Source organism: Phyllobates terribilis, unplaced genomic scaffold (assembly GCF_046119375.1).
Source record: "Phyllobates terribilis strain yellow unplaced genomic scaffold, ASM4611937v1 Scaffold_92__1_contigs__length_6168646, whole genome shotgun sequence".
Taxonomy (NCBI): Eukaryota; Metazoa; Chordata; class Amphibia; order Anura; family Dendrobatidae; genus Phyllobates; species Phyllobates terribilis.
In genome coordinates, this window is record NW_027362852.1 from 1,841,542 (window position 1) to 1,865,489 (window position 23,948).

At 47.4% G+C, this 23,948-nt stretch overlaps 1 protein-coding gene across 2 annotated transcripts; it reads left to right on the forward strand.

Moving 5' to 3' along the window:
• The first annotated feature begins 580 nt into the window (after positions 1-580).
• Positions 581-23,549, forward strand: LOC141197835 (dynein axonemal heavy chain 12-like). Of its 2 annotated transcripts, XM_073662906.1 has the most exons (7): positions 581-676; positions 8,487-8,593; positions 12,076-12,260; positions 12,552-12,672; positions 13,808-14,090; positions 18,781-18,898; positions 22,964-23,549. In XM_073662906.1, the coding sequence occupies exons 3-5, from the start codon at positions 12,120-12,122 to the stop codon at positions 13,837-13,839; spliced, it is 294 nt and encodes a 97-aa protein (XP_073519007.1). In that variant the 5' UTR covers positions 581-676; positions 8,487-8,593; positions 12,076-12,119; the 3' UTR covers positions 13,840-14,090; positions 18,781-18,898; positions 22,964-23,549. The 2 variants fall into 2 exon arrangements, with proteins under 2 accessions (XP_073519007.1, XP_073519008.1); XM_073662907.1 differs by lacking the exon at positions 8,487-8,593 and having other exon boundaries at positions 585-676.
• The last annotated feature ends 399 nt before the right edge of the window (positions 23,550-23,948 follow it).

Below are 23,948 nucleotides of genomic sequence, written 5' to 3' on the forward strand. Positions count from 1 at the left end.
CCCACCGATCTGATATTGATAACCCATCCCCAGGATAAATCATCATTATTATACTACTGGAAACTCCATTAATGGATTGTCTGGGATTAATAACATGAGCCCCTTCTTTAAGAAAAAACAGTCCCTAACTGGTCACAGGATAAATGTGGGATTTCAGGTCACCCATTTACTGCAATGCAGCTGGCAATGCCACCCAGCGGATCTAAGCAAGTCCCGGGGCCACAACAATATACAGCCAGTGCCCGAGTATAGGATGGAAGATTAAAAAAAATCTTCAAAAATGTATTTTGTATGAGGCATACATCAAAAATACAGGCAATGCTTTTCCTGACAACTCTGAGTTTTATAATGTGGAAAAAAACGTTTAAAAAAACACTGTGTGAACATAACCCTAACTGCATTGTGACTGTGTATATACATATATAAGCTGCCCCTCCCCCACCATGTGAGCATTCTCAGCGCGTACTGACCAATGCTGTCCACCAGGTGGCATCAGCAGGAAATTACAGCGATGAGACAAGCACTGCATGACAGCCCCGCCCCAATCTGCCCTATACCAGACACGCCCCCTACCAACGCCCCGCCTCCACTGCCATGACAACCGAATTATTTAATGGCAGAAAGAGAGACCTTATATGAGCAGAGAAGTAGCGGCCGGAGCGCGGGGTCCGCACAGGTGAGCGCCCCCATAACACAGTGTATGTACTGCACGTCAGCTCTATGGCAGACTGTCACCTGTGCTGGATCCAGTACGTGTTACACTTATATCTGTACAGAGACACAGAGGACGCAGCGGGGCCCTGTCGCCAGATATATATATGTGTGTGTGTATATATACAGTATATATGTGTATGTATATGCTGTATTACTGTATATATGTGTGTGTGGGGATATACAGTATATATGTGTATGTATATCCTGTATTACTGTATATATGTGTGTGTGTGTGTATACAGTATATATATGTGTATGTATATGCTGTATTACTGTATATATGTGTGTGTGTGTATATACAGTATATATGTGTATGTATATGCTGTATTACTGTATATATGCGTGTATATATGTACTAGCTATTGAACCCGTTCTACGCCCGGGTGGCGAGCATTTTTATTGGTATATGGTCTCCCATCCTGGTATTTGTGCTGCCCCCATCCTATTGTGGTATGCATGGTCCCTCCACCCCCCAATCCTGGCATACATGGCACACCTCATTCCCCAATCATGGTATGTATGGTCCCCTCACCCCCCAACCCTGGTATGCATGGCACACCTCACCCCCCAATCATGGTATGTATGGTCCCCTCACCCCCCAATCCTAGTATGCATGGCACACCTCATTCCCCAATCCTGGTATGCATGGTCCCCTCACCTCCCAATCCTGGTATACATGGCACCCCTCACCCCCCAATCCTGGTATGCATGGCACCCCTCACCCCCAATCCTGGTATACATGGCACCCCTCATTCCCCAATCCTGGTATGCATGGCACCCCTCATTCCCCAATCCTGGTATGCATGGCACCCCTCATTCCCCAATCCTGGTATACATGGCACCCATCACCCCCCAATCCTGGTATGCATGGTCCCCTCACCCCCCAATCCTGGTATGCATTTTCCCCTCACCCCCCAATCCTGGTATGCATGGTCCCCTCACCCCCCAATCCTGGTATGCATGGTCCCCTCACCCCCCAATCCTGGTATACATGGCACCCCTCATTCTCCAATCCTGGTATGCATGGCACCCCTCACCCCCAATCCTGGTATACATGGCACCCCTCATCCCCCAATCCTGGTATACATGGTCCCCTCACCCCTCAATTCTGGTATACATGGCATCCCTCATTCCCCAATCCTGGTATACATGGCACCCCTCACCCCCTAATTCTGGTATGCATGGTCCCCTCACCCCCCAATCCTGGTATGTTTGGTCCCCTCACCCCCCAATTCTGGTATACATGGCATCCCTCATTCCCCAATCCTGGTATGCATGGTCACCTCACCTCCCAATCCTGGTATACATGGCACCCCTCACCCCCCAATCCTGGTATGCATGGCATCCCTCACCCCCAATCCTGGTATACTTGGCACCCCTCATTCCCCAATCCTGGTATGCATGGCACCCCTCACCCCCAATCCTGGTATGCATGGCACCCCTCATTCCCCAATCCTGGTATGCATGGCACCCCTCATTCCCCAATCCTGGTATGCATGGCACCCCTCATCCCCAATCCTGGTATGCATGGTCCCCCCCCAATTCTGGTATACATGGCACCCCTCAGCCCCAATCCTGGTATGCATGGTCCCCTCACCCCCCAATTCTGGTATACATGGTACCCCTCACCCCCAATCCTGGTATGCATGGTACCCCCTCATCCCTATTCTGGTATCTATGGTACCCCCTCACATCCCCAATCCTGGTATGCATGGTACCCCTCATCCCTATCCTGATATGCATGGCACCCCTCACCCCCAATCCTGTTATGCATGGCACCCCTCACCCCCAATCCTGTTATGCATGGTCCCCTCACCCCCAATCCTGTTATGCATGGTCCCCTTACCCCCCAATCCTGGTATGCATGGCACCCCTCACCCCCCAATCCTGGTATGGATAGTCCCCTCACCCGCCAATCCTGGTATGTATGGTCCTCTCACCCCCCAATCCTGGTATGTATGGCACCCCTCACCCCCCAATCCTAGTATGCATGGCACACCTCATTCCCCAATCCTGGTATGCATGGTCCCCTCACCTCCCAATCCTGATATACATGGCACCCCTCACCCCCCAATCCTGGTATGCATGGCACCCCTCACCCCCAATCCTGGTATACATGGCACCCCTCATTCCCCAATCCTGGTATGCATGGCACCCCTCATTCCCCAATCCTGGTATGCATGGCACCCCTCATTCCCCAATCCTGGTATACATGGCAGCCATCACCCCCCAATCCTGGTATGCATGGTCCCCTCACCCCCCAATCCTGGTATGCATGGTCCCCTCACCCCCCAATCCTGGTATGCATGGTCCCCTCACCCCCCAATCCTGGTATACATGGCACCCCTCATTCTCCAATCCTGGTATGCATGGCACCCCTCACCCCCAATCCTGGTATACATGGCACCCCTCATCCCCCAATCCTGGTATACATGGTCCCCTCACCCCTCAATTCTGGTATACATGGCATCCCTCATTCCCCAATCCTGGTATACATGGCACCCCTCACCCCCTAATTCTGGTATGCATGGTCCCCTCACCCCTCAATCCTGGTATGTTTGGTCCCCTCACCCCCCAATTCTGGTATACATGGCATCCCTCATTCCCCAATCCTGGTATGCATGGTCACCTCACCTCCCAATCCTGGTATACATGGCACCCCTCACCCCCCAATCCTGGTATGCATGGCACCCCTCACCCCCAATCCTGGTATACTTGGCACCCCTCATTCCCCAATCCTGGTATGCATGGCACCCCTCACCCCCAATCCTGGTATGCATGGCACCCCTCATTCCCCAATCCTGGTATGCATGGCACCCCTCATTCCCCAATCCTGGTATGCATGGCACCCCTCATCCCCAATCCTGGTATGCATGGTCCCCCCCAATTCTGGTATACATGGCACCCCTCAGCCCCAATCCTGGTATGCATGGTCCCCTCACCCCCCAATTCTGGTATACATGGTACCCCTCACCCCCAATCCTGGTATCCATGGTACCCCCTCATCCCTATTCTGGTATCTATGGTACCCCCTCACATCCCCAATCCTGGTATGCATGGTACCCCTCATCCCTATCCTGATATGCATGGCACCCCTCACCCCCAATCCTGTTATGCATGGCACCCCTCACCCCCAATCCTGTTATGCATGGTCCCCTCACCCCCAATCCTGTTATGCATGGTCCCCTTACCCCCCAATCCTGGTATGCATGGCACCCCTCACCCCCCAATCCTGGTATGGATAGTCCCCTCACCCGCCAATCCTGGTATGTATGGTCCTCTCACCCCCCAATCCTGGTATGTATGGCACCCCTCACCCCCCAATCCTGGTATGTATGGCACCCCTCATCCCTATCATGCTACACACAAATACAAGAAAATAAACACTTATACTCACCTTTCTTCCCTGTGCTCCAGCGCTGTTTCCCGTTCTGCTGGAGGCCGGGGGAGGAGTGCGGCGCCGAAGTACGCGTGTGCTCATACCACGCTGTCCGGCTCCATTTTGCTGAAGACACATTGCAAATGTGTCTTCAGTAAAATGGCGCCGGATAGCGCTATGCGCATGTGCCGATTTCAATGCCTCCCTCTTCCCCCGGACTCCGGACCGAACAGAAGCGCCGCGGTAGCGCTCATCCCGGTCAGGTAAGTATGTAAGTATGGCGCCAGAGATCGCGGTATGTGTTCAGTGTATAAGCATACCGTGATCTCCTGCACCATACACTCCTCTTACCTGTAACGGCTCCATGCGTTCTTCAGTCTGGAGCCAGACTGTGCAGGCGTGTCGCACTAGCGCAGACTATAAAGGCTTCAGACAGAGGGACGCTTGTAGCGTTATATTATAGATACTCTATATGTATGTATATATATATATGTATACTGTATATGTGTATATGCATACTGTATGTATATATATATGTATACTGTATATGGGTGTGTATATATGTATACTGTATATGGGTGTGTATATGTATACTGTATATGGGTGTGTATATATGTATACTGTATGTGTGTGTATATATATGTATACTGTATATGTGTGTGTATATCTATACTGTGTATATATGTATACTGTATATGGGTGTGTATATATGTATACTGTATATAGGTGTATATATATGTATACTGTAGATGTGTGTATATGTATACTGTATATGGGTGTATATATGTATACTGTATATAGGTGTATATATATGTATACTGTAGATGTGTGTATATGTATACTGTATATGGGTGTATATATGTATGCTGTATGTGTGTGTATATATATATGTACAGTGCTGGCCAAAAGTATTGGCACCCCTGCAATTCTGTCAGATAATACTCAGTTTCTTCCTGAAAATGATTGCAATCACAAATTCTTTGGTATTATTATCTTCATTTAATTTGCTTGCAAGGAAAAAATACAAAAGAGAATGAAGCAAAAATAAAATCATTGATCATTTCACACAAAACTCCAAAAATGGGCCGGACAAAAGTATTGGCACCCTCAGCCTAATACTTGGTTGCACAACCTTTAGCCAAAATAACTGCGAACAACCGCTTCCGGTAACCATCAATGAGTTTCTTACAATGCTCTGCTGGAATTGTAGACCATTCTTCTTTGGCAAACTTGTAGTGAGCTGGCCGTCTCTGGCTGTTCTGTGATAATTGATATAGAGCCTGTTACAGAAGTGATTACACAGGATGATGTTGCCACCTTGTGGCCAGAGGTTGCACCTGCGCAGGGTGTGATGACAGAGAAAAAGACTGAGCCTCCTGTGTCCCGCCCTAGAGAGTCACGTGACCAAAGTGGGAAGCAGGAAAAAGCGCGCGCAGAGTCTGCTGTGGTCTGTGAAAAGAGCCAGGACGGTGTGCAGGCCCTCGTGTGTGGCGCAGGAGAGACTCTCAACGTGATTTCTTCTATCTGACACCATATCCTCGGAGCCTTCCCCAGCTCCTGCACTGCTGAAGGATTCAGCTGTTACACTCCCTGCTACTGGAGTGTGGACTACATAAGGGGACCCACCAGAGCTTCTATCCGGATCAGAGAGACTGTAAGCGGGACCTCTGGCGAGAGGCCGAAGTATCCCTTCCTTTGTTTCCGCGAATTCTGCTGTTCCTGTTTTTTTTCCGGCTGGGACGCCTTCCTGCAAAGACAGACAGGCCTGCGACGGGGGACACATCCTTCTGGAGTAAAGGACTGGTAACGTGTGAGTAGGGACAGTGAGGGTCAGCTTATCAGTACACGTTATTACTGTGCATATTTACGGTTGTCATTTATTGTTTTTTTTTCTTTGCTGTGTTAAAAATGTATGCGAGTAAAGATACGGTTGTCAAGATAGAGTCTGTGTGTGGGGATCTTGCTGGGCCAGATCATAGATACCAATGCGCGGCCTTGCCCGCGGTCACTTCAAACTGCTCCAGGTCCCTGATATTTGAAGGGAGCCTTCTCCAAACTGCCATTTTGCGATCTCTCCACAGGTGTTCTATGGGATTCAGGTCTGGACTCATTGCTGGCCACCTTAGAAGTCTCCAGTGCTTTCTCTAAAACCATTTTATAGTGCTTTTGGAAGTGTGTTTTGGGTCATTGTCCTGCTGGAAGACCCATGACCTCTGAGGGAAACCCAGCTTTCTCACACTGGGCCCTACATTATGCTGCAAAATTTGTTGGTAGTCTTCAGACTTCATAATGCCATGCACACGGTCAAGCAGTCCAGTGCCAGAGGCAGCAAAGCAACCCCAAAACATCAGGGAACCTCCGCCATGTTTGACTGTAGGGACCGTGTTCTTTTCTTTGAATGTCTCTTTTTTTTTCCTGTACACTCTATGTTGATGCTTTTTCCCAAAAAGCTCTACTTTTGTCTCATCTGGTCAGAGAACATTCTTCCAAAACGTTTTAGGCTTTCTCAGGTAAGTTTTGGCAAACTCCAGCCTGGCTTTTTTATGTCTCGGGGTAAGAAGTGGGGTCTTCCTGGGTATCCTACCATACAGTCCCTTTTCATTCAGACGCCAACGGATAGTATGGGTTGACACTGCTGTACCCTCGGACTGCAGGGCAGCTTGAACTTGTTTGGATGTTAGTCGAGGTTCTTTATCCACCATCCGCACAATCTTGCGCTGAAATCTCTCGTCAATTTTTTTTTCCGTCCACATCTAGGGAGGTTAGCCACAGTGCCATGGGCTTTACACTTCTTGATGACACTGCGCACGGAAGACACAGGAACATTCAGGTCTTTGGAGATGGACTTGTAGCCTTGAGATTGCTCATGCTTCCTCACAATTTGGTTTCTCAAGTCCTCAGACAGTTCTTTGGTCTTCTTTCTTTTCTCCATGCTCAATGTGGTACACACAAGGACACAGGACAGAGGTTGAGTCAACTTTAATCCATGTTAACTGGCTGCAAGTGTGATTTAGCTATTGCCAACACCTGTTAGGTGCCACAGGTAAGTTACAGGTGCTGTTAATTGCACGAATTAGAGAAGCATCACATGATTTTTCAAACAGTGCCAATACTTTTGTCCACCCCCTTTTTTAGGTTTGGTGTGGAATTATATCCAATCTGGCTTTAGGACAATTCTATTTGTGTTTTTTTCATTGAAGACAAATTAAATGAAGAGAATAATACCAAAGAATTTATGATTGCAATCATTTTCAGGAAGAAATTGAGCATTATCTGACAGAATTGCAGGGGTGCCAATACTTTTGGCCACCACTGTATACTGTATATGGGCGTGTGTATATATATATGTATACTGGTATGTGTGTGTATATGTGTGTATATATGTGTATATATGTATACTGTATATGTGTGTATATATGTATACTGTATATGTGTGTATATATGTATACTGTATATGGGTGTGTATATATATATATACAGTATATGGGTGTGTATATATATATATACTGTATACTGGGTGTGTATATATGTATACTGTATAAGTGTGTATATATATGTATACTGTATATGGGTGTATATATATGTATACTGGTATATGTGTGTATATATGTATACTGTATATGGGTGTATATATGCATACTGTATATGTGTGTATATATGTATACTGTATATGTGTGTATATATATGTATACTGTATATGGGTGTGTATATATGTATACTGGTATATGTGTGTATATATGTATACTGTATATGGGTGTGTATATATGTATACTGTATATGTGTGTATATATGTATACTGTATATGTGTGTATATATGTATACTGTATATGGGTGTGTATATATATATATATATATACAGTATATGGGTGTGTATATATATATATACTGTATACTGGGTGTGTATATATGTATACTGTATAAGTGTGTATATATATGTATACTGTATATGGGTGTATATATATGTATACTGGTATATGTGTGTATATATGTATACTGTATATGGGTGTATATATGCATACTGTATATGTGTGTATATATGTATACTGTATATGTGTGTATATATATGTATACTGTATATGGGTGTGTATATATGTATACTGGTATATGTGTGTATATATGTATACTGTATATGGGTGTGTATATATGTATACTGTATATGTGTGTATATATGTATACTGTATATGTGTGTATATGTATACTGTATATGGGTGGATATATACAGTACAGACCAAAAGTTTGGACACACCTTCTCATTTAAAGATTTTTCTGTATTTTCATGACTATGAAAATTGTACATTCACACTGAAGGCATCAAAACTATGAATTAACACATGTGGAATTATATACTTAACAAATAAGTGTGAAACAACTGAAAATATGTCTTATATTCTAGGTTCTTCAGAGTAGCCACCTTTTGCTTTGATGACTGCTTTGCACACTCTTGGCATTCTCTTGATGAGCTTCTAGAGGTAGTCACCGGAAATGGTCTTCACTTCACAGGTGTGCCCTGTCAGGTTTAATATGATAAAGTGCTTTATTCTTTGTCAGGTCCAGGGGTCCTGTAGAATGTGAATCCCTGAGGAACAGCGGATCCTTGGCTTGTGCCAAGACAGAAGAAAAGTTGCTGAACACTTGGTACCCCAAAGTGATCAATCTATTTGCCAATCAAGATGCCCTGCAGTTGATTAATGCGGACAAATTGGATTCCTTTTATAACTGCGTCTCGACTAGCGGGGTGCCTCAAGGGTCTGTCTTGGGCCCTATATTATTTAATATATTTATTAATGATCTAGTGGAAGGGTTGCATAGTAAAATAGCAATATTTGCAGATGATACTAAACTTTGTAACGTAGTTAATACAGATGAGGATAGGGCACAGCTACAGGAGGATTTAGATAAATTGGGGAGTTGGGCCAAAAAATGGCAAATGGGGTTCAATGCCGATAAATGTAAGGTCATGCACATGGGAAAGAAAAACAGCAGTCACCCATACATATTAAATGGGAAACCGTTGGGGAAATCTGACATGGAGAAGGACCTGGGCGTCTTGGTTAACAGCAAATTAAATTGGAGTGCCCAGTGTCAGGCAGCAGCTGCGAAGGCAAATAGAGTCATGGCATGCATCAGAAGAGGAATAGGGGCATATGATGAGAACATTGTTCTTCCTCTGTGTAAAGCGCTGGTAAGGCCGCACTTAGAATATTGTGCACAGTTCTGGGCTCCGGTACTCAGGAAAGACATATTGGAGCTAGAGAGGGTACAAAGGAGGGCGACTAAGGTAATAAAGGGAATGGAGGGACTAAAATACCCAGAGAGGTTGTCCAAATTAGGCCTATTTACGTTGGAAAAGAGAAGGCTTAGTGGAGACCTCATAAACATGTATAAATACATCAGGGGGCTGTACAGAGATCTCTCCCATGACCTGTTTATACCAAGGATGGTGACAAAGACGAGGGGGCACACTATGCGTCTGGAGGAAAGGAGGTTCCTGCACCAGCATAGAAGGGGATTCTTTACGGTCAGAGCTGTGAGACTCTGGAATTCTCTGGGAGAGGAAGTGGTGATGTCCAACTCACTTAATGAGTTCAAGAGAGGACTGGACGCCTTTCTTGAGAACAATAAAATTACATCTTATGTTTAGTGATAGTTAATTAATCCAGGGATTTAATCTGACTGCCAGATTGGAGTCGGGAAGTGAATTTTTCCTCAATGATGTAAATTGGCCTATACCGCATGGTTTTTTTTTGCCTTCCCCTGGATCAACGCTGCGGAATAGCTGCAGTGCACAAGAAATAGGCTGAACTGGATGGACGCTTGTCTTTTTTCGGCCTTTTAAACTATGTAACTATGTAACACTTATGTCCAAGCAGGTAAAGGCGGCTGCAAGATCCGTGATATATAAGGATTCATGTTCATTATTGTATCTCTGGATCAGACATAGACTCAGAGTGATACAACTAAATAGACCCTATAGGGGTAAAGTTGGCATATCCGGGGGGAAATATATCCCAGATTTGCCAAACTGAGCCAACTCATGAAACACATGGGTACATAGGAGAAGAAAGAGTTAATTGGCGTAAAAAATATAAATTTTTATTCCATCAAGTTAAAAAACGTACATAGTAAAAAGAGAAATGACATAATACGGATAGTATAAAGACACTAATTAGATTACCAATGTAGCAAGATATGTTACAAAGTATACATATATGGTCACGCATATGGTCACAGTGGGACATGAGCAATATAGATAATATAGCATAAGGTTAGTATATCAAGACAATCCAAGGAGTGTAATAATATATCAAAAAGTAATCCATAAGTATTCCATAGTCATTGGATTTACACTTGCCATATGCATCAGGTATCCATCTAAATAATGCTCCTGCCCACAAATAATCAGATACATGTCATATAAAACATTTTTTAAGGTAGTCTCTTACCACAAAGAGTGCCAAAAAGGAGGGTAAAGTGCATAAAGGAACGCACAGTGGCAGAGTGGTATTCCCATCTCATATATGTATGGCACTTCCACAGTCTGAGGACGCACATTCGGCTGAAGTATATTGCTGCGCAGGGACATGCCGGGTCCCTGAGCTGCAATGCATGCCGCCAGCCAATCAAAGGCCAGTAGCTGATGTCGGCGTGCCAGTCACGAGCGACGCATGGAAGTGACGTCATGCGCTGCCCTTGCCGGCACACTGAAATCAGCTACAGAAGAAGACGCCGCATGTCGTGGGAGCGCAGGAAGGTAAGAAGAATCATTTATTTTTGTTTATTTAATGTATTAGAAAAGAACGACAGAACATTATACCAGGAAAGGGCCAAGGATGGGGAGCATTAGACAAGGAAGGGGCTCAGGGTGGGGAGAATTAGACAAGGAAGGGGCCCAGGATGGGGAGCATTATATAAAGAAGGGGCCCAGGATGGGGAACATTATACAAGGAAAGGGCCCAGGATAGGGAGCATTATACCAGAATGGGGGTCATTATACCATGACATGGGCCAGGATGAAGGACATTACACCAGGAAGGGCACAAGGATGGAGGTCATTATACCAGAATGGGGCCTAGGATGGGGGACAGGATACCAGGATGGAGGACATTGTTATAGGATGGGGGACATTGTACCAGGATTGGGGACATTGTTACAGGAAGGGGCCAGGATGGGGGACATTATTACAGTAAGAGGCCCAGGACCAAGGACATTATACCAGGAAGGAGCCCAGGATTGGGACGTTATTGCTGAAAGGGGCTCAGGATGGGGGGTATTATACACAGAAGGTGGATATTATAACAGGAAGAGGCCCAGGATCGGGGATATTATAACAGGAAGGGGCGCAGGATGGGGAACATTATACCAGGAAGGGGCCTAGAATGAGAGACATTATTATAGGATGGGGCTACAATGGGAAACATCCAAGGCAGGGACGAACACGCGCATCATTATCGGATCTAGAATGCTACAAGGGCCCATACATCTGACCAACATGCTGGTGGGGGCCCAGGTCCAAATTTTGCACATCTGCAGGAACATGGCATATGGCTTAACAGTATGTCATATGTTGGGAAGGGGTTAAGCTACAGCACATTACATAGCCTCTTGCAGCTATATCAATGGAAAAATTAAAAAATGTATGGCTTTTTGAAGAAGGGAAGGAAAAAATGCAAAACAAAAAATTATCCGGTCCTGAAGGGATTAAGGAGTTCCCACCCACAGTAAATGTTGTCACTCAGCTTAAAATCTTCACTTGCTTATTAGCAGAAGCTAAGGTTTCATTAGGATCTCCGAGGCTAAAGTTACATGCGGCTCCAGCTTACATGTAAAGGGGATGGTATCAAGGAGTCTCGCCAAACTTTCCCTACAAATGTCCAACAATTCAGAATTCATATCCATTGATAATTTATCTTCTAAAATGATAGCATTTTTTTTCTATCCTTTTCATTTTATGTGTAATTAACTTTTTGCTCTCCTCCTTTAAGCAATGGGAGGAACGACTGATAAGGATCCAGGAAACCATTGATGAATGGCTGAAGGTGCCGACCCAGTGGCTTTAATCTTCTCTTCTGAGGACATCATGCAGCAAATGCCTGAAGAAGGACGCTTATTCCAGACTGTGGACAGAAACTGGAGAGAGATCATGAAACATTGCGTTAAAGACCCGAAGGTAAATGGATGCTTCATGGTGGACTGATACAAGAAAGCACGGTCATCTTGCATCCAGGATTGATGTTTTCCAAGAGTCCGTGTCCTGATGCTTCCATCACAAGGATCCCGGGTTATGGGGCTCCGCACTGCCTGGACTCCAGCCTCCCGCATCTTCTATTTTCTATCCAAATAGGTTCTAATTTTTCTTTTAATATAAACTATTGGCACAATAGTCAATGAATGTGACCTTTTTTCAGTCTCTATAACTATATAATGGAATCTTACTTATGGGCTATCTACTTTGTTTTAGGTTTTAAGCGCCACTTCTCTGACCGGACTTCTGGAGAAACTTCAGGACAGCAATGTGCTTCTGGATAAAATCATGAAAGGGCTGAATGCCTATCTGGAGAAGAAGAGGCTTTTTTCCCACGGTATAGTCCTTTCACTTGTTGCAATGATTGTATATATTCCTTAAATATTTTTTTTTCTTATTTAAACGCATTGAAATCATTTTTGTAATTGGATTTCATTAATAATTTTGCACTGTTTGCCTTCTATTGGCTCTGTGTTGCGCTGGCTATTGGACTTATTTTTAATCTGTCTTTTTTCAGCTCCTCTTAGCCGATTTATGACCACAGATCACATCAAAGCTGAATGTGCAGGAAACAAAAAGCCTAACGGTGCAACATTTTTAATGAAACTGAATTGTCGCAAATACTCGCAATTAAATGGGTATTCCCATCTCCAAGATCCTATCCCAATATGTAGTAGGCGTAGTAATAATAATAATATTAGCAAATACCTCCAATTAGAAGTGTAGTATAGTTCTTCTGATTCACTATGTCGCTTTCCCCATGTGCAAGGCATTGCAGTAGCTTCGGTATCCATGGTTACGACCACTCATATAGTGACAGTTATTTGCTAGTGGTCGTAACCTAAGCTACTGCAATGCCCTGCACATGGGGTAAGCGACAAAACAAATCAGAAGAACTATACTAAACTTCTAATTGGAGGTATTTGCTAATATTATTATTATTACGCATACTACATATTGGGGTAGAATCCTGGAGATGGGAATACACATTTCAGTTAAATAAAAAAAAGTTCCCAAAGCTGGATAGCCCCTTTAAGCTAACCATACGCATGACATATGAGATACCCGTGGTCTGAATGGTTATTTGGCTATTTCTCCTGACTCCCACCTATTCTGCTGAACAGTCATGTGGTTTTAATGGGGAGAGAGGAGAAAGTCGGTACTGGACACCTCCGGCAGCGGGTTATCTCCCCTGAGAACCAAAAGACCGGGTATTGAAATCCCATCTGCCCGATCCTTCTGGCCCTGACATCCTCTATCGGGGGAGAGTCAGGAGACCCCCATACACATCAGTGGGTAGGCCGGTCCTGCTGCAATCGTCAGGTTTAAACTATTTTAATCCAATGTGTATGGGGACTGAATCTTTACTTTAAAGCTTTGCTTTTCTATTTTCTCACATAGACACTAATACAAATGGCGCCTGACCCAATACTTTAATGACATCTTTATCATATTGTGCATTTTCGCTTTAGCTTTTTCTTCCTGTCCAACGACGAAATGCTAGAAATTCTCTCTGAGACTAAAGATCCTCTGCGGGTCCAACCACATCTAAAGAAGGGCTTTGAAGGCATCGCAAAGCTGGAGCTCCTTCCTAACCTGGACATCAAAGCCATGTACAGCACCGAGGGGGAACGCGTAGAGCTCATCCAGACCATCTCCACCTCCGAGGCTCGGGGGGCCGTGGAGAAGTGGCTCATCCAAGGGGAAGATGTCATGTTAAGGAGCGTGCATGATGTTATTGCTCGGTCACGAATGGTACGGATCTACCTACAGACCAAAAGCATTAATTGGAACTAATCTAGTCTATATATATAATCGTCTTATCCCGTCTGTCTGTCTGTCTGTGTGTCTGTCTGTCCAGGAAATCCCGCGTCGCTCATTGGTCCGGCAGCGGCCAATCAGCGCCGGGGGATTTCTAAAAAAAGATGGCGGCCGTTAGCGGCTCATCTGCGGGACGGAGCTGAGCGGCCATGCAGCCGGGAGATGACCGGCGCAAGGCGCTCATCTCCCGGCCGGCAACAGCAGAAGGAACCCGACCGACGGACCCATCTGCGGGATGGAGATGCAGCCGGAAGATGAGCGCCGCGAGGCGCTCATCTCCCGGCCGGTAGCAGCGGAAGGACCGCCGGCGTCGCTGACCTCCATGCGGAAGGGAGGACCGGGGAGCGGCGCCGCGGGTCGGGATACTTCTGCTGTGAGCGCCCGCTATGTCCCGGGTTCTCGCAGCGGAAGTAGCCGCACAGGCAGCGCCGCTCCCCGGTCCTCACCAAGACGATTCGATGATTGATCGCGGTCTTCGGACCCGACCAATCACTGATCTTAGCGCAAAACTTAAACACCGCTGTGCTGATTGGTCGCCGACGCTGCCCGCGACCAATCACCGATCTTGGCTCCACATTTAAACACCGCTGTGGTGATTGGTCGCGGCCGATATTTAAATTTGGCGCCAAAATCGGTGATTGGTCGCGGCCGATATTTCAATTTGGCGCCCAAATCGGTGATTGGTCGCGGTCAGCGTCCGTGACCAATCAGCACAATAGTGTTTAACTTTGGCGCCAAGATCAGTCATTGGTCGCGGGCCAAGACAGCGACCAATCACCGATTTGTGCGGCACTTTTAAATAGCGTCCGTGACCAATTGGATGTCAGCGCCACTCCCCGGTCCTCCCTTCACACCCTAGCCGCATGGATGTCAGCGCCGCTCCCCGGTCCTCCCTTCACACCCTAGCCGCATGGATGTCAGCGGCGCTGCCTGTGCGGATACTTCCGCTCCGAGAACCCGGGACATGAGCGGGCGCTCGCAGCAGAAGTATCTGGACTCGCAGCGCCGCTCCCCGGTCCTCCCTTCACACCCTAGCCGCTGATGTCCCCACTGTATCCGCATGGTCTTACAAAGGTCCGGACATTTGTGTTAAAAATCGCTGATTGGTCGCTGGCGCTGCCCGCGACCAATCACCGATTTGGGCGCCAAATTTAAATATCAGCCGCGACCAATCAGCACAGCGGTGTTTAAATGTGGAGCCAAGATCGGTGATTGGTCGCGGCCGATATTTAAATTTGGCGCCCAAATCGGTGATTGGTCGCGGGCAGCGCCAGCGACCAATCAGCGATTTTTAACACAAATGTCCGGACCTTTGTAACACCATGCGGATACTGTGGGGACATCAGCGGCTAGGGTGTGAAGGGAGGACCGGGGAGCGGCGCTGCGGGTCGGGATACTTCTGCTCCGAGCGCCCGCTCATGTCCCGGGTTCTCGGAGCGGAAGTATCCGCACAGGCAGCGACGCTGACATCCATGCGGCTAGGGTGTGAAGGGAGGAACGGGGAGCGGCGCTGACATCCAATTGGTCGCGGACGCTATTTAAAAGTGCCGCACAAATCGGTGATTGGTCGCGGTCTTGGCCCACAACCAATCACGGATCTTGCCGCAAAAGTTAAACACTACAGTGCTGATTGGTCGCGGACGCTGACAGCGACCAATCACCGATTTGGGCGCCACATTCAAATATCGGCCGCGACCAATCACCGATCTTGGCTCCACATTTAAACACCGCTGTGCGGATTGGTCGCGGACGCTATTTAAATGTGGCACCAAAATCGGTGATTGGTCGCGCCCAGCGTCGGCGACCAATCAGCACAGCGGTGTTTAAATGTGGAGCCAAGATCGGTGATTGGTCGCGGCCGATATTTGAATGTGGCGCCCAAATCGGTGATTGGTCGCTGTCAGCGTCCGCGACCAATTAGCACCGTAGTGTTTAACTTTGGCCGCAAGATCAGTGATTGGTTGCGGGCCAAGTCGGCGACCAATCACCGATTTGTGCGGCACATTTAAATAGCGGCCGCGACCAATTGGATGTCAGCGCCGCTCCCCGGTGCTCCCTTCACGCCCTAGCCGCATGGATGTCAGCGCCGCTGCCTGTGCGGATACTTCCGCTCCGAGAACCCGGGACATGAGCGGGCGCTCGCAGCAGAAGTATCCCGACCCGCAGCGCCGCTCCCCGGTCCTCCCTTCACACCCTAGCCGCTGATGTCCCCACAGTATCCGCATGGTGTTACAAAGGTCCGGACATTTGTGTTAAAAATCGCTGATTGGTCGCTGACGCTGCCGCCGACCAATCACCGATTTAGGCGCCAAATTTAAATATCGGCCGCGACCAATCACCGATCTTGGCTCAACATTTAAACACCGCTGTACTGATTGGTCGCGGACGCTATTTAAATGTGCCGCCAAAATTGGTGATTGGTCGCGCACAGCGTCGGCGACCAATCAGCACAGCGGTGTTTGAATTTGCCGCCAAGATCGGTGATTGGTCGCGGCCAGCGCCAGCGACCAATCAGCGATTTTTAACACAGATGTCCTGACCTTTGTAACACCATGCAGATACTGTGGGGACATCAGTGGCTAGGGTGTGAAGGGAGGACCGGGGAGCGGCGCTGCGAGTCCGGATACTTCTGCTGCGAGCGCCCGCTCATGTCCCGGGTTCTTGCAGCGGAACTATCCGCACAGGCAGCGGCGCTGACATCCATGCGGCTAGGGTGTGAAGGGAGGACCGGGGAGCGGTGCTGACATCCAATTGGTCGCGGCCGCTATTTAAATTTAAATGTGGCGCCAAAATCGGTGATTGGTCGCGCCCAGCGTCGGCGACCAATCAGCACAGCGGTGTTTAAATGTGGAGCCAAGATCGGTGATTGGTCGCGGCCGATATTTAAAATTGGCGCCCAAATCGGTGATTGGTCGCGGGCAGCGCCAGCGACCAATCAGCGATTTTGAACACAAATGTCCGGACCTTTGTAACACCCTGCGGATACTGTGGGGACATCAGCGGCTAGGGTGTGAAGGGAGGACCGGGGAGCGGCGCTGCGGGTCGGGATACTTCTGCTCCGAGCGCCCGCTCATGTCCCGGGTTCTCGCAGCGGAAGTAGCCGCACAGGCAGGGGCGCTCCCCTGTCCTCTCTAATACGATTCCACTCCCCGCTCCTCACCAATACGATTCGCTGATTGGTCGCGCTCTCCACACCCGACCAATCAGTGATCTTGGCGCTAAAGTTAAACACCGCTCTGCTGATTGGTCGCGTCCGCTGCCCGCAACCAATCACCGATTTGGGCGCCACATTTAAATAGCGGCCGCGACCATTCACCGATCTTGCCGCCACATTTAAACACTGCTGTGCTGATTGGACGCGGACGCCGGACGCGTCCAATCAACGAGATTGGCGCCAAATTTAAGCAACGCTCTGCTGATTGATCGCGGTCGCTGGCCGAGATCAATCAGCAGTATTGGCGCAAAATTTAAACAACGCTCTGCTGATTGGTCGCGGATGTCGGCCGTGACCAGTCAGCAGTATTGGCGCCAAATTTAAACCTCACTCTGCTGATTGGTCGCAACCACCGGCCGCGACCAATCTGCGTTTTTGGTGCCAAATTTAAACAACGCTCTGCTGATTGGTCACAGTCGCCGGCCGAGACCAATCAGCAGCATTGGGGCCAAATGTAAACCCCGCTGTGCTGATTGGTCGCGGTCGCCGGCAAAGACCCATCAGCATTATTGGTGCCAAATTTAAACCCTGCTCTGCTGATTGGTCGCAGCCACCAGCCGCGACTAATCAGCGATTTTGGTGCCAAATTTAAACACCGCACTGCTGATTGGTCGCGGCCGCCAGCCGCGACCAGTCAGCGAGATTGGCGCCAAATTTAAACGCCGCTCTGCTGATTGGTCGCGGCCGCCATCCGCGACCAATCAGCGAGATTGGCGCCAAATTTAAACAACGCTCTTATGATTGTTCGCTGTCGCCGGCCTCGACCAATCAGCGATTTTGGCGCCAAATTTAAAGAATGCTCTGCTGTTTGGTCGCGGCCGGCGACCAATCTGTGATTTTGGCGCCGAATTTAAACCCCGCTCTGCATCGCTCTGCTGATTGGTCGCGGTCGGCGGCCATGACCAGTCAGCAGTATTGGCGCCAAATTTAAACACCGCTCGGCTGATTGGTCGCGACTAATCAGCGATTTTGGTGCCAAATTTAAACACGCTCTCCAGTCCTCACTAACACGGTTCGCTGATTGGTCGCGGCCGCCGCCCGCGACCAATCATCGATATTGCCGCCAAATTTAAACACCGCTTTGCTGATTGGTCGCGGTTGCCGAACGCGACCAATCAGCGATTTTGGCGCCAAATTTAAACACAGCTCTGCTGATTGCACCCGGTCGGCCGCATACCTATTCTAGAATACCCGATGCATTAGAATCGGGCCACCATCTAGTTCTTTTATATTTGTATAAGATTATTTGGCGGCAGTGAATGATTTGTGGATGATGTATCTCTTGCAATAGAGCCAGGTAGCAGATCTTCTACCTGCAATCGGTAGAAATGAATTTGCTAGATAATACTAGTAAGGTTGTCCCTCTCTTAAATGCTTCTGTCAACGTAATTTAACTTTCTTTTTTAAAAGGCATACCCTGCGACTGCAAGAAAAGACTGGGTGAGGGAATGGCCGGGACAGGTAGTGCTCTGTGTGTCTCATGTTCTGGACAAGTGAAGTGCATGAAGCTATCGACAGTGGCCCGGAGGTACGGCATAAGCTCCTTTACTGATCAAGGTTGCTTCACTATAAACAGTCATGGCCGGAAGTGTTGGCACCCTTGAAGTTGTTCCAGAAAATGAAGTATTTTTCCATAAAAAATTGCATGTGTATTTTCTGTTATACACATGTTTATTTCCTTTGTATGTATTGGAACAACACAAAAAAAGGCAAATTGGATATAATTTCACACAAAACCCCATAAATGGGTCGGACAAAATTGTTGGCATCTTTCCAAAATTGTGGGTAAACAATTTTGTTTCAAGCATGTGATGCTCGTTCAAAGTCACCTGTGGCAAGTAAAAGGTGCGGGCAATATGAAAATCACACCTGAAACCTGATACAAAGTTGACTCAGTCTTTGCGTTGTTACGTGCCACACTAAGCAGGGAGAACAGAAAGAGGAGAAGAGAACTGTCTGAGGACTTGAGAACCAAAATTGTTGACTAATATCTTCTTTTTGTGTTGTTCCAATATACACAAATGAAATAAACATGTGAACAACAAAACGTGTAATTGTAATAATTTTCTGGGAGAAATACATATATATACATTCATAGACAGACTTCATGAGTTCTCCTGCTAATAGACTGTCATACCCAGAGACGCAGCTTATAGGAGTTTCCAGGGGGGGATATACCATTGGTGCAACAGAGGTAAGGGGACCCACATTCACATCCAAAGATGCAAGCAGCTTATTTCACAGTACGTTATTAGACTGCAAAGAGCCCATGTAGTGTTCTTGCCCAGGGGTCTTCTCCTGGGGGTTGCAGTTGTACAGCGGCTCAATATCTTGAAGGTACCCAAAAGGCTCCATAGTATTGCTGGGATTTTGCATTGATTCATGCATCTTGTCTAGAGATGCGCAACTAAATTTGCAGGACCTTGGTCTAAGAGAGCAGGTTAGTAGTCTGTGGCTGTTGGATGGGAGCCTTGCTAACCGCCTCTTACATGCCGGCATCCCTGGCTCCTCTTTTGATTAGCCGGCCAGGCGTGATGTCATTTGTGCCTCACACCACAACTATGACATCGACATCAAAAGAGGAGCCGGAGATGCCGGTTCACGGGGCTCCGGTCCTGCGGCCGTGGAATACTGACCGGACTGTTGGACCAGAGTCCTGCAAATCCATTCGCTCATCTCTACTCTCGTCATATCTACCAATAAGGGAAGACATTGTATGGGATTTCCCATAATACCAGCATAAAATTAATCCATCTGCATTGAGTTTTCCATGCTGTTTGTAGCAGGGTTTTATAGAGGTACATCTGGGTATTTGGAGCAATTTGCGAGGAGGCAAATTGTCCCAGCAGACTCGCAGCACATTGGGGGCTCTCGTCACCATAGAGGGGCACGCTCGTGACGTGGTCACGGAAATGATCGAAACAGGTTTGTGCAAACATCATGGCTGGCAGCAAACTTTCCAATACCATGTTCTATTTATTATACACTACATGGAGAAAGGTATTGTGCCCCCTCCACATTACACCTACAGGGGCTTTTATGGCCTCCTATTCTAATCCATATCCAGGATGTTAATATGGAGTCCGTCCCTCTACAGATATCACAGCTCAGTATGCCGAGCACCTTCATACATTTCACCATATTCCTATGTTCTTTCCATATCTATGTTATGTTCCCCCCTCTTTTCTTTGAGTTTTCATAGGACACAATTGATCTTGTCACAGTAAAGCAATCTTGGGGTGTACTTACAATGACGTCTATGGGGCAGTAGTCATTTCTGCATATTGAGATGGTGGTCACTATATAGGAATGTTTTGGCATCTGTAGGTGTCGGCATCCCCTGTATATGACTCATTGCCACAATTGATCTTCTTTATAGTCAGTGGTTTGGATGGCCTAGGTGCGGTGTGTAATATTTTCTATCAATGGTGTGTGTGCCCTCCTCTGTGCAGTGTCGTTCTATAACCATGGATGGACTAATAAAGGGGTTTTATGTCAATTCCTTTAATGACCTTTTGTTCGGTTTCTTTGTAGGTATTATGTCATTCTCCGAGTGGTCAGCCATTCTAAGCCTGAGCAGACATATGGCAATGTAATTGATGTGTGCCTGACATTGCTCTTCCCTATGTGGCGGTGACATATTTATGCTGCCATTCTCCAGTATTTGTTCTAATTAATCATCCTAAAGGTGTTTAGTGGGGTTGAGGTTGAGAACGTGTGGGAAACAGTTCTGCTCTTCTATTCCCTTAGGGTTGGAAGCTACAATTGTTTAAAATGTCTTGTGCTGAAGCATTAAGATATCTTTTCACTGGAACTAAGGGGCCTAGACCACCCCCTAAAAACAAGGCCATACCTCCACCACCAAACTGCCCAGCGGGCACAATGCAGTTAATAGGGTAACGTTCTCCTGGCATTCACCAAATCCAGACTCGTCCATCAGATGCCAGATAGAGAAGTGTGATCCGTCACTGCACAGAACAGGTCTCCTCCAGAGTCCTGTGGTGGCGGCTTCACACGCTCGGCATCGTGCTTGGTGATGTAAGGCTGCATGCAGCTGCTCGGCCATAAAGCTCCAGGCGGGGGCGCAGTGTTTGCGGTGATGTTGTTACCAAAGTAGATCTGGACTCTGCAGTTATGGAGTCAGGAGAGCGTTCTGCCCTCTGCTCCTCAGCACTCAGTGACCCCGCTCTGTAATGTTCCGGGGTCTCCTGAGGTGCTGCAGTTCCTTCCACTCCTTAATAATATCACTCACATGTGATGGGGGAAGATTTAGGAGGGAAGAAATGTAATATCCAGACTTGTTACCCCGGTGGCTCCTATTACAGGACCGCGCTGGTATCAGAGAGCTCTGCACCACCAGCCGTTCTGTCATATGTTAGTAACAGCACACAGCATGGGAGGGCGGATGTTATACACCGGGGGGCGTGGGGATTGATGTTATACACTGGTGGGGGGCGAGAGTCTTAATGTTATACAAGGCCGAGGGGCCAGATGTTATACCCTAGGGGTACGAGGGGCTAGATGTTATACTGTCCGAGGGCTGGATGTTATACACTGAGGAGCAAGGGGACGGATATTATATACCGGGGTGAGGGGACGGATATTATACACCGGGGGGCGTGGGGACGGATATTATACACCAGGGGCGAGGGGACGGATATTATACACCAGGTGCGAGGGGACGGATATTATACACCAGGGGTGAGGGGACAGATATTATACACCAGGTGCGAGGGGACGGATATTATTCACCAGGGGCGAGGGGACGGATATTATACACCAGGGGCGAGGGGACGGATATTATTCACCAGGGGCGAGGGGACGGATATTATACACCAGGGGCGAGGGGACGGATATTATACACCAGGGGCGAGGGGACGGATATTATACACCAGGTGCGAGGGGACGGATATTATACACCAGGGGTGAGGGGACGGATATTATACACCAGGGGTGAGGGGACGGATATTATACACCAGGGGCGAGGGGACGGATATTATACACGAGGGAGCGAGGGGACAGATGTTATACACCGGGGCTGGGGGCCGGATATTATGCAAAGAAGGGCTTGGGGTTGGATGTTATACAGTGGGGTTGAGGGGATGGATTTTATACACTGGCGGGGGGGGGCGAGGGGACGGATATTATACACCGGGGGGGCGAGAGGCCGGATGTTATACACCAGGGGGAGGGAGCGAGGGGATAGATGTTATACACCGGGGCTGGGGGCCGGATGTTATACCCTGGGGGCCAGATGTTATGCAATGGAGCGCTTGGGGTTGGATGTTATACAGTGGGGTTGAGGGGATGGATTTTATACACTGGCGGGGGGCGAGGGGAGAGATGTTATACTAAACTAGGGGCGAGGGGTGGATGTTATACACCGGGGGAGGCGAGAGGCCGGATTTTATAAACTGGGGGCTGAGAGTCCGGATATTATACACCGTGGGCAATGGGACTAAATGAAAAAAGCAGAATTCGGTGACTAGGAGTTTTGTCCTATAATGTATGTGCATTTGCCTTCCCTTTAGAAACTCTCCCTTGTGATTCTGCAGTGTCTTAGAGGTTGACTATCTTTTCCTACATTCCTCAGGAGTTTCTCATGAACAGACTTCCGGTGGCTTGCCCAACTCCGCTATTACTGGGAGAATGAGAATGCGAGAGTGCGAATCATCAACTGCAATGTGAAGTCCGCCTATGAGTACCTGGGCAGCTCCCCACGCCTGGTCATCACTCCGCTTACTGACAGATGCTAGCGGACTCTGCTATGATGTGATGGGTTATGCTCAGAAATGTTTTTGACTTTTGTATGATGCATGAAACTTATTAGCAATTATTATTGATATTTCATACCAGTTCTTTCATGTTTCATTGGTAGATCGGTGCTTTTTATCTAAATCTTGGTGGAGCTCCAGAAGGTCCGGCCGGCACAGGAAAAACTGAGACCACCAAAGATTTGGCCAAGGCGCTGGCCGTGCAGTGTGTGGTCTTTAACTGCTCTGATGGTTTGGACTACATAGCAATGTCAAAGGTACATACAATGTTAAGCTGCTCCATTGCAGATAATAAACTGACTCCATCCGATGTTCTGCTGACATCTTTTGATTATATAGTACAGACCAAAAGTTTGGACACACATTCTCATTTAAAGATTTTTCTGTATTTTCATGACTATGAAAATTGTACATTCACACTGAAGGCATCAAAACTATGAATTAACACATGTGGAATTATATACTTAACAAAAAAGTGTGAAACAACTGAAAATATGTCTTATAGTCTAGGTTCTTCAAAGTAGCCAAGAGGTAGTCACCGGAAATGGTTTTCACTTCACAGATGTGCCCTGTCAGGTTTAATAAGTGGGATTTCTTGCCTTATAAATGGGGTTGGGACCATCAGTTGTGTTGTGCAGAAGTCAGGTGAATACACAGCTGATAGTCCTACTGAATAGACTGTTAGAATTTGTATTATGGCAAGAAAAAAGCAGCTAAGTAAAGAAAAACGAGTGGCCATCATTACTTTAAGAAATGAAGGTCAGTCAGTCCGAAAAATTGGGAAAACTTTGAAAGTGTCCCCAA

Coding starts and splice junctions, on each gene's coding strand:
- LOC141197835 (XM_073662906.1), top strand. CDS start 12,120: ATGGCTGAAGGTGCCGACCCAGTGGCTTTAATCTTCTCTTCTGAGGAC. Junction 12,261..12,551: donor ATTGCGTTAAAGACCCGAAG/GTAAATGGATGC, acceptor ACTTTGTTTTAG/GTTTTAAGCGCCACTTCTCT. Junction 12,673..13,807: donor GAAGAGGCTTTTTTCCCACG/GTATAGTCCTTT, acceptor TTTTCGCTTTAG/CTTTTTCTTCCTGTCCAACG.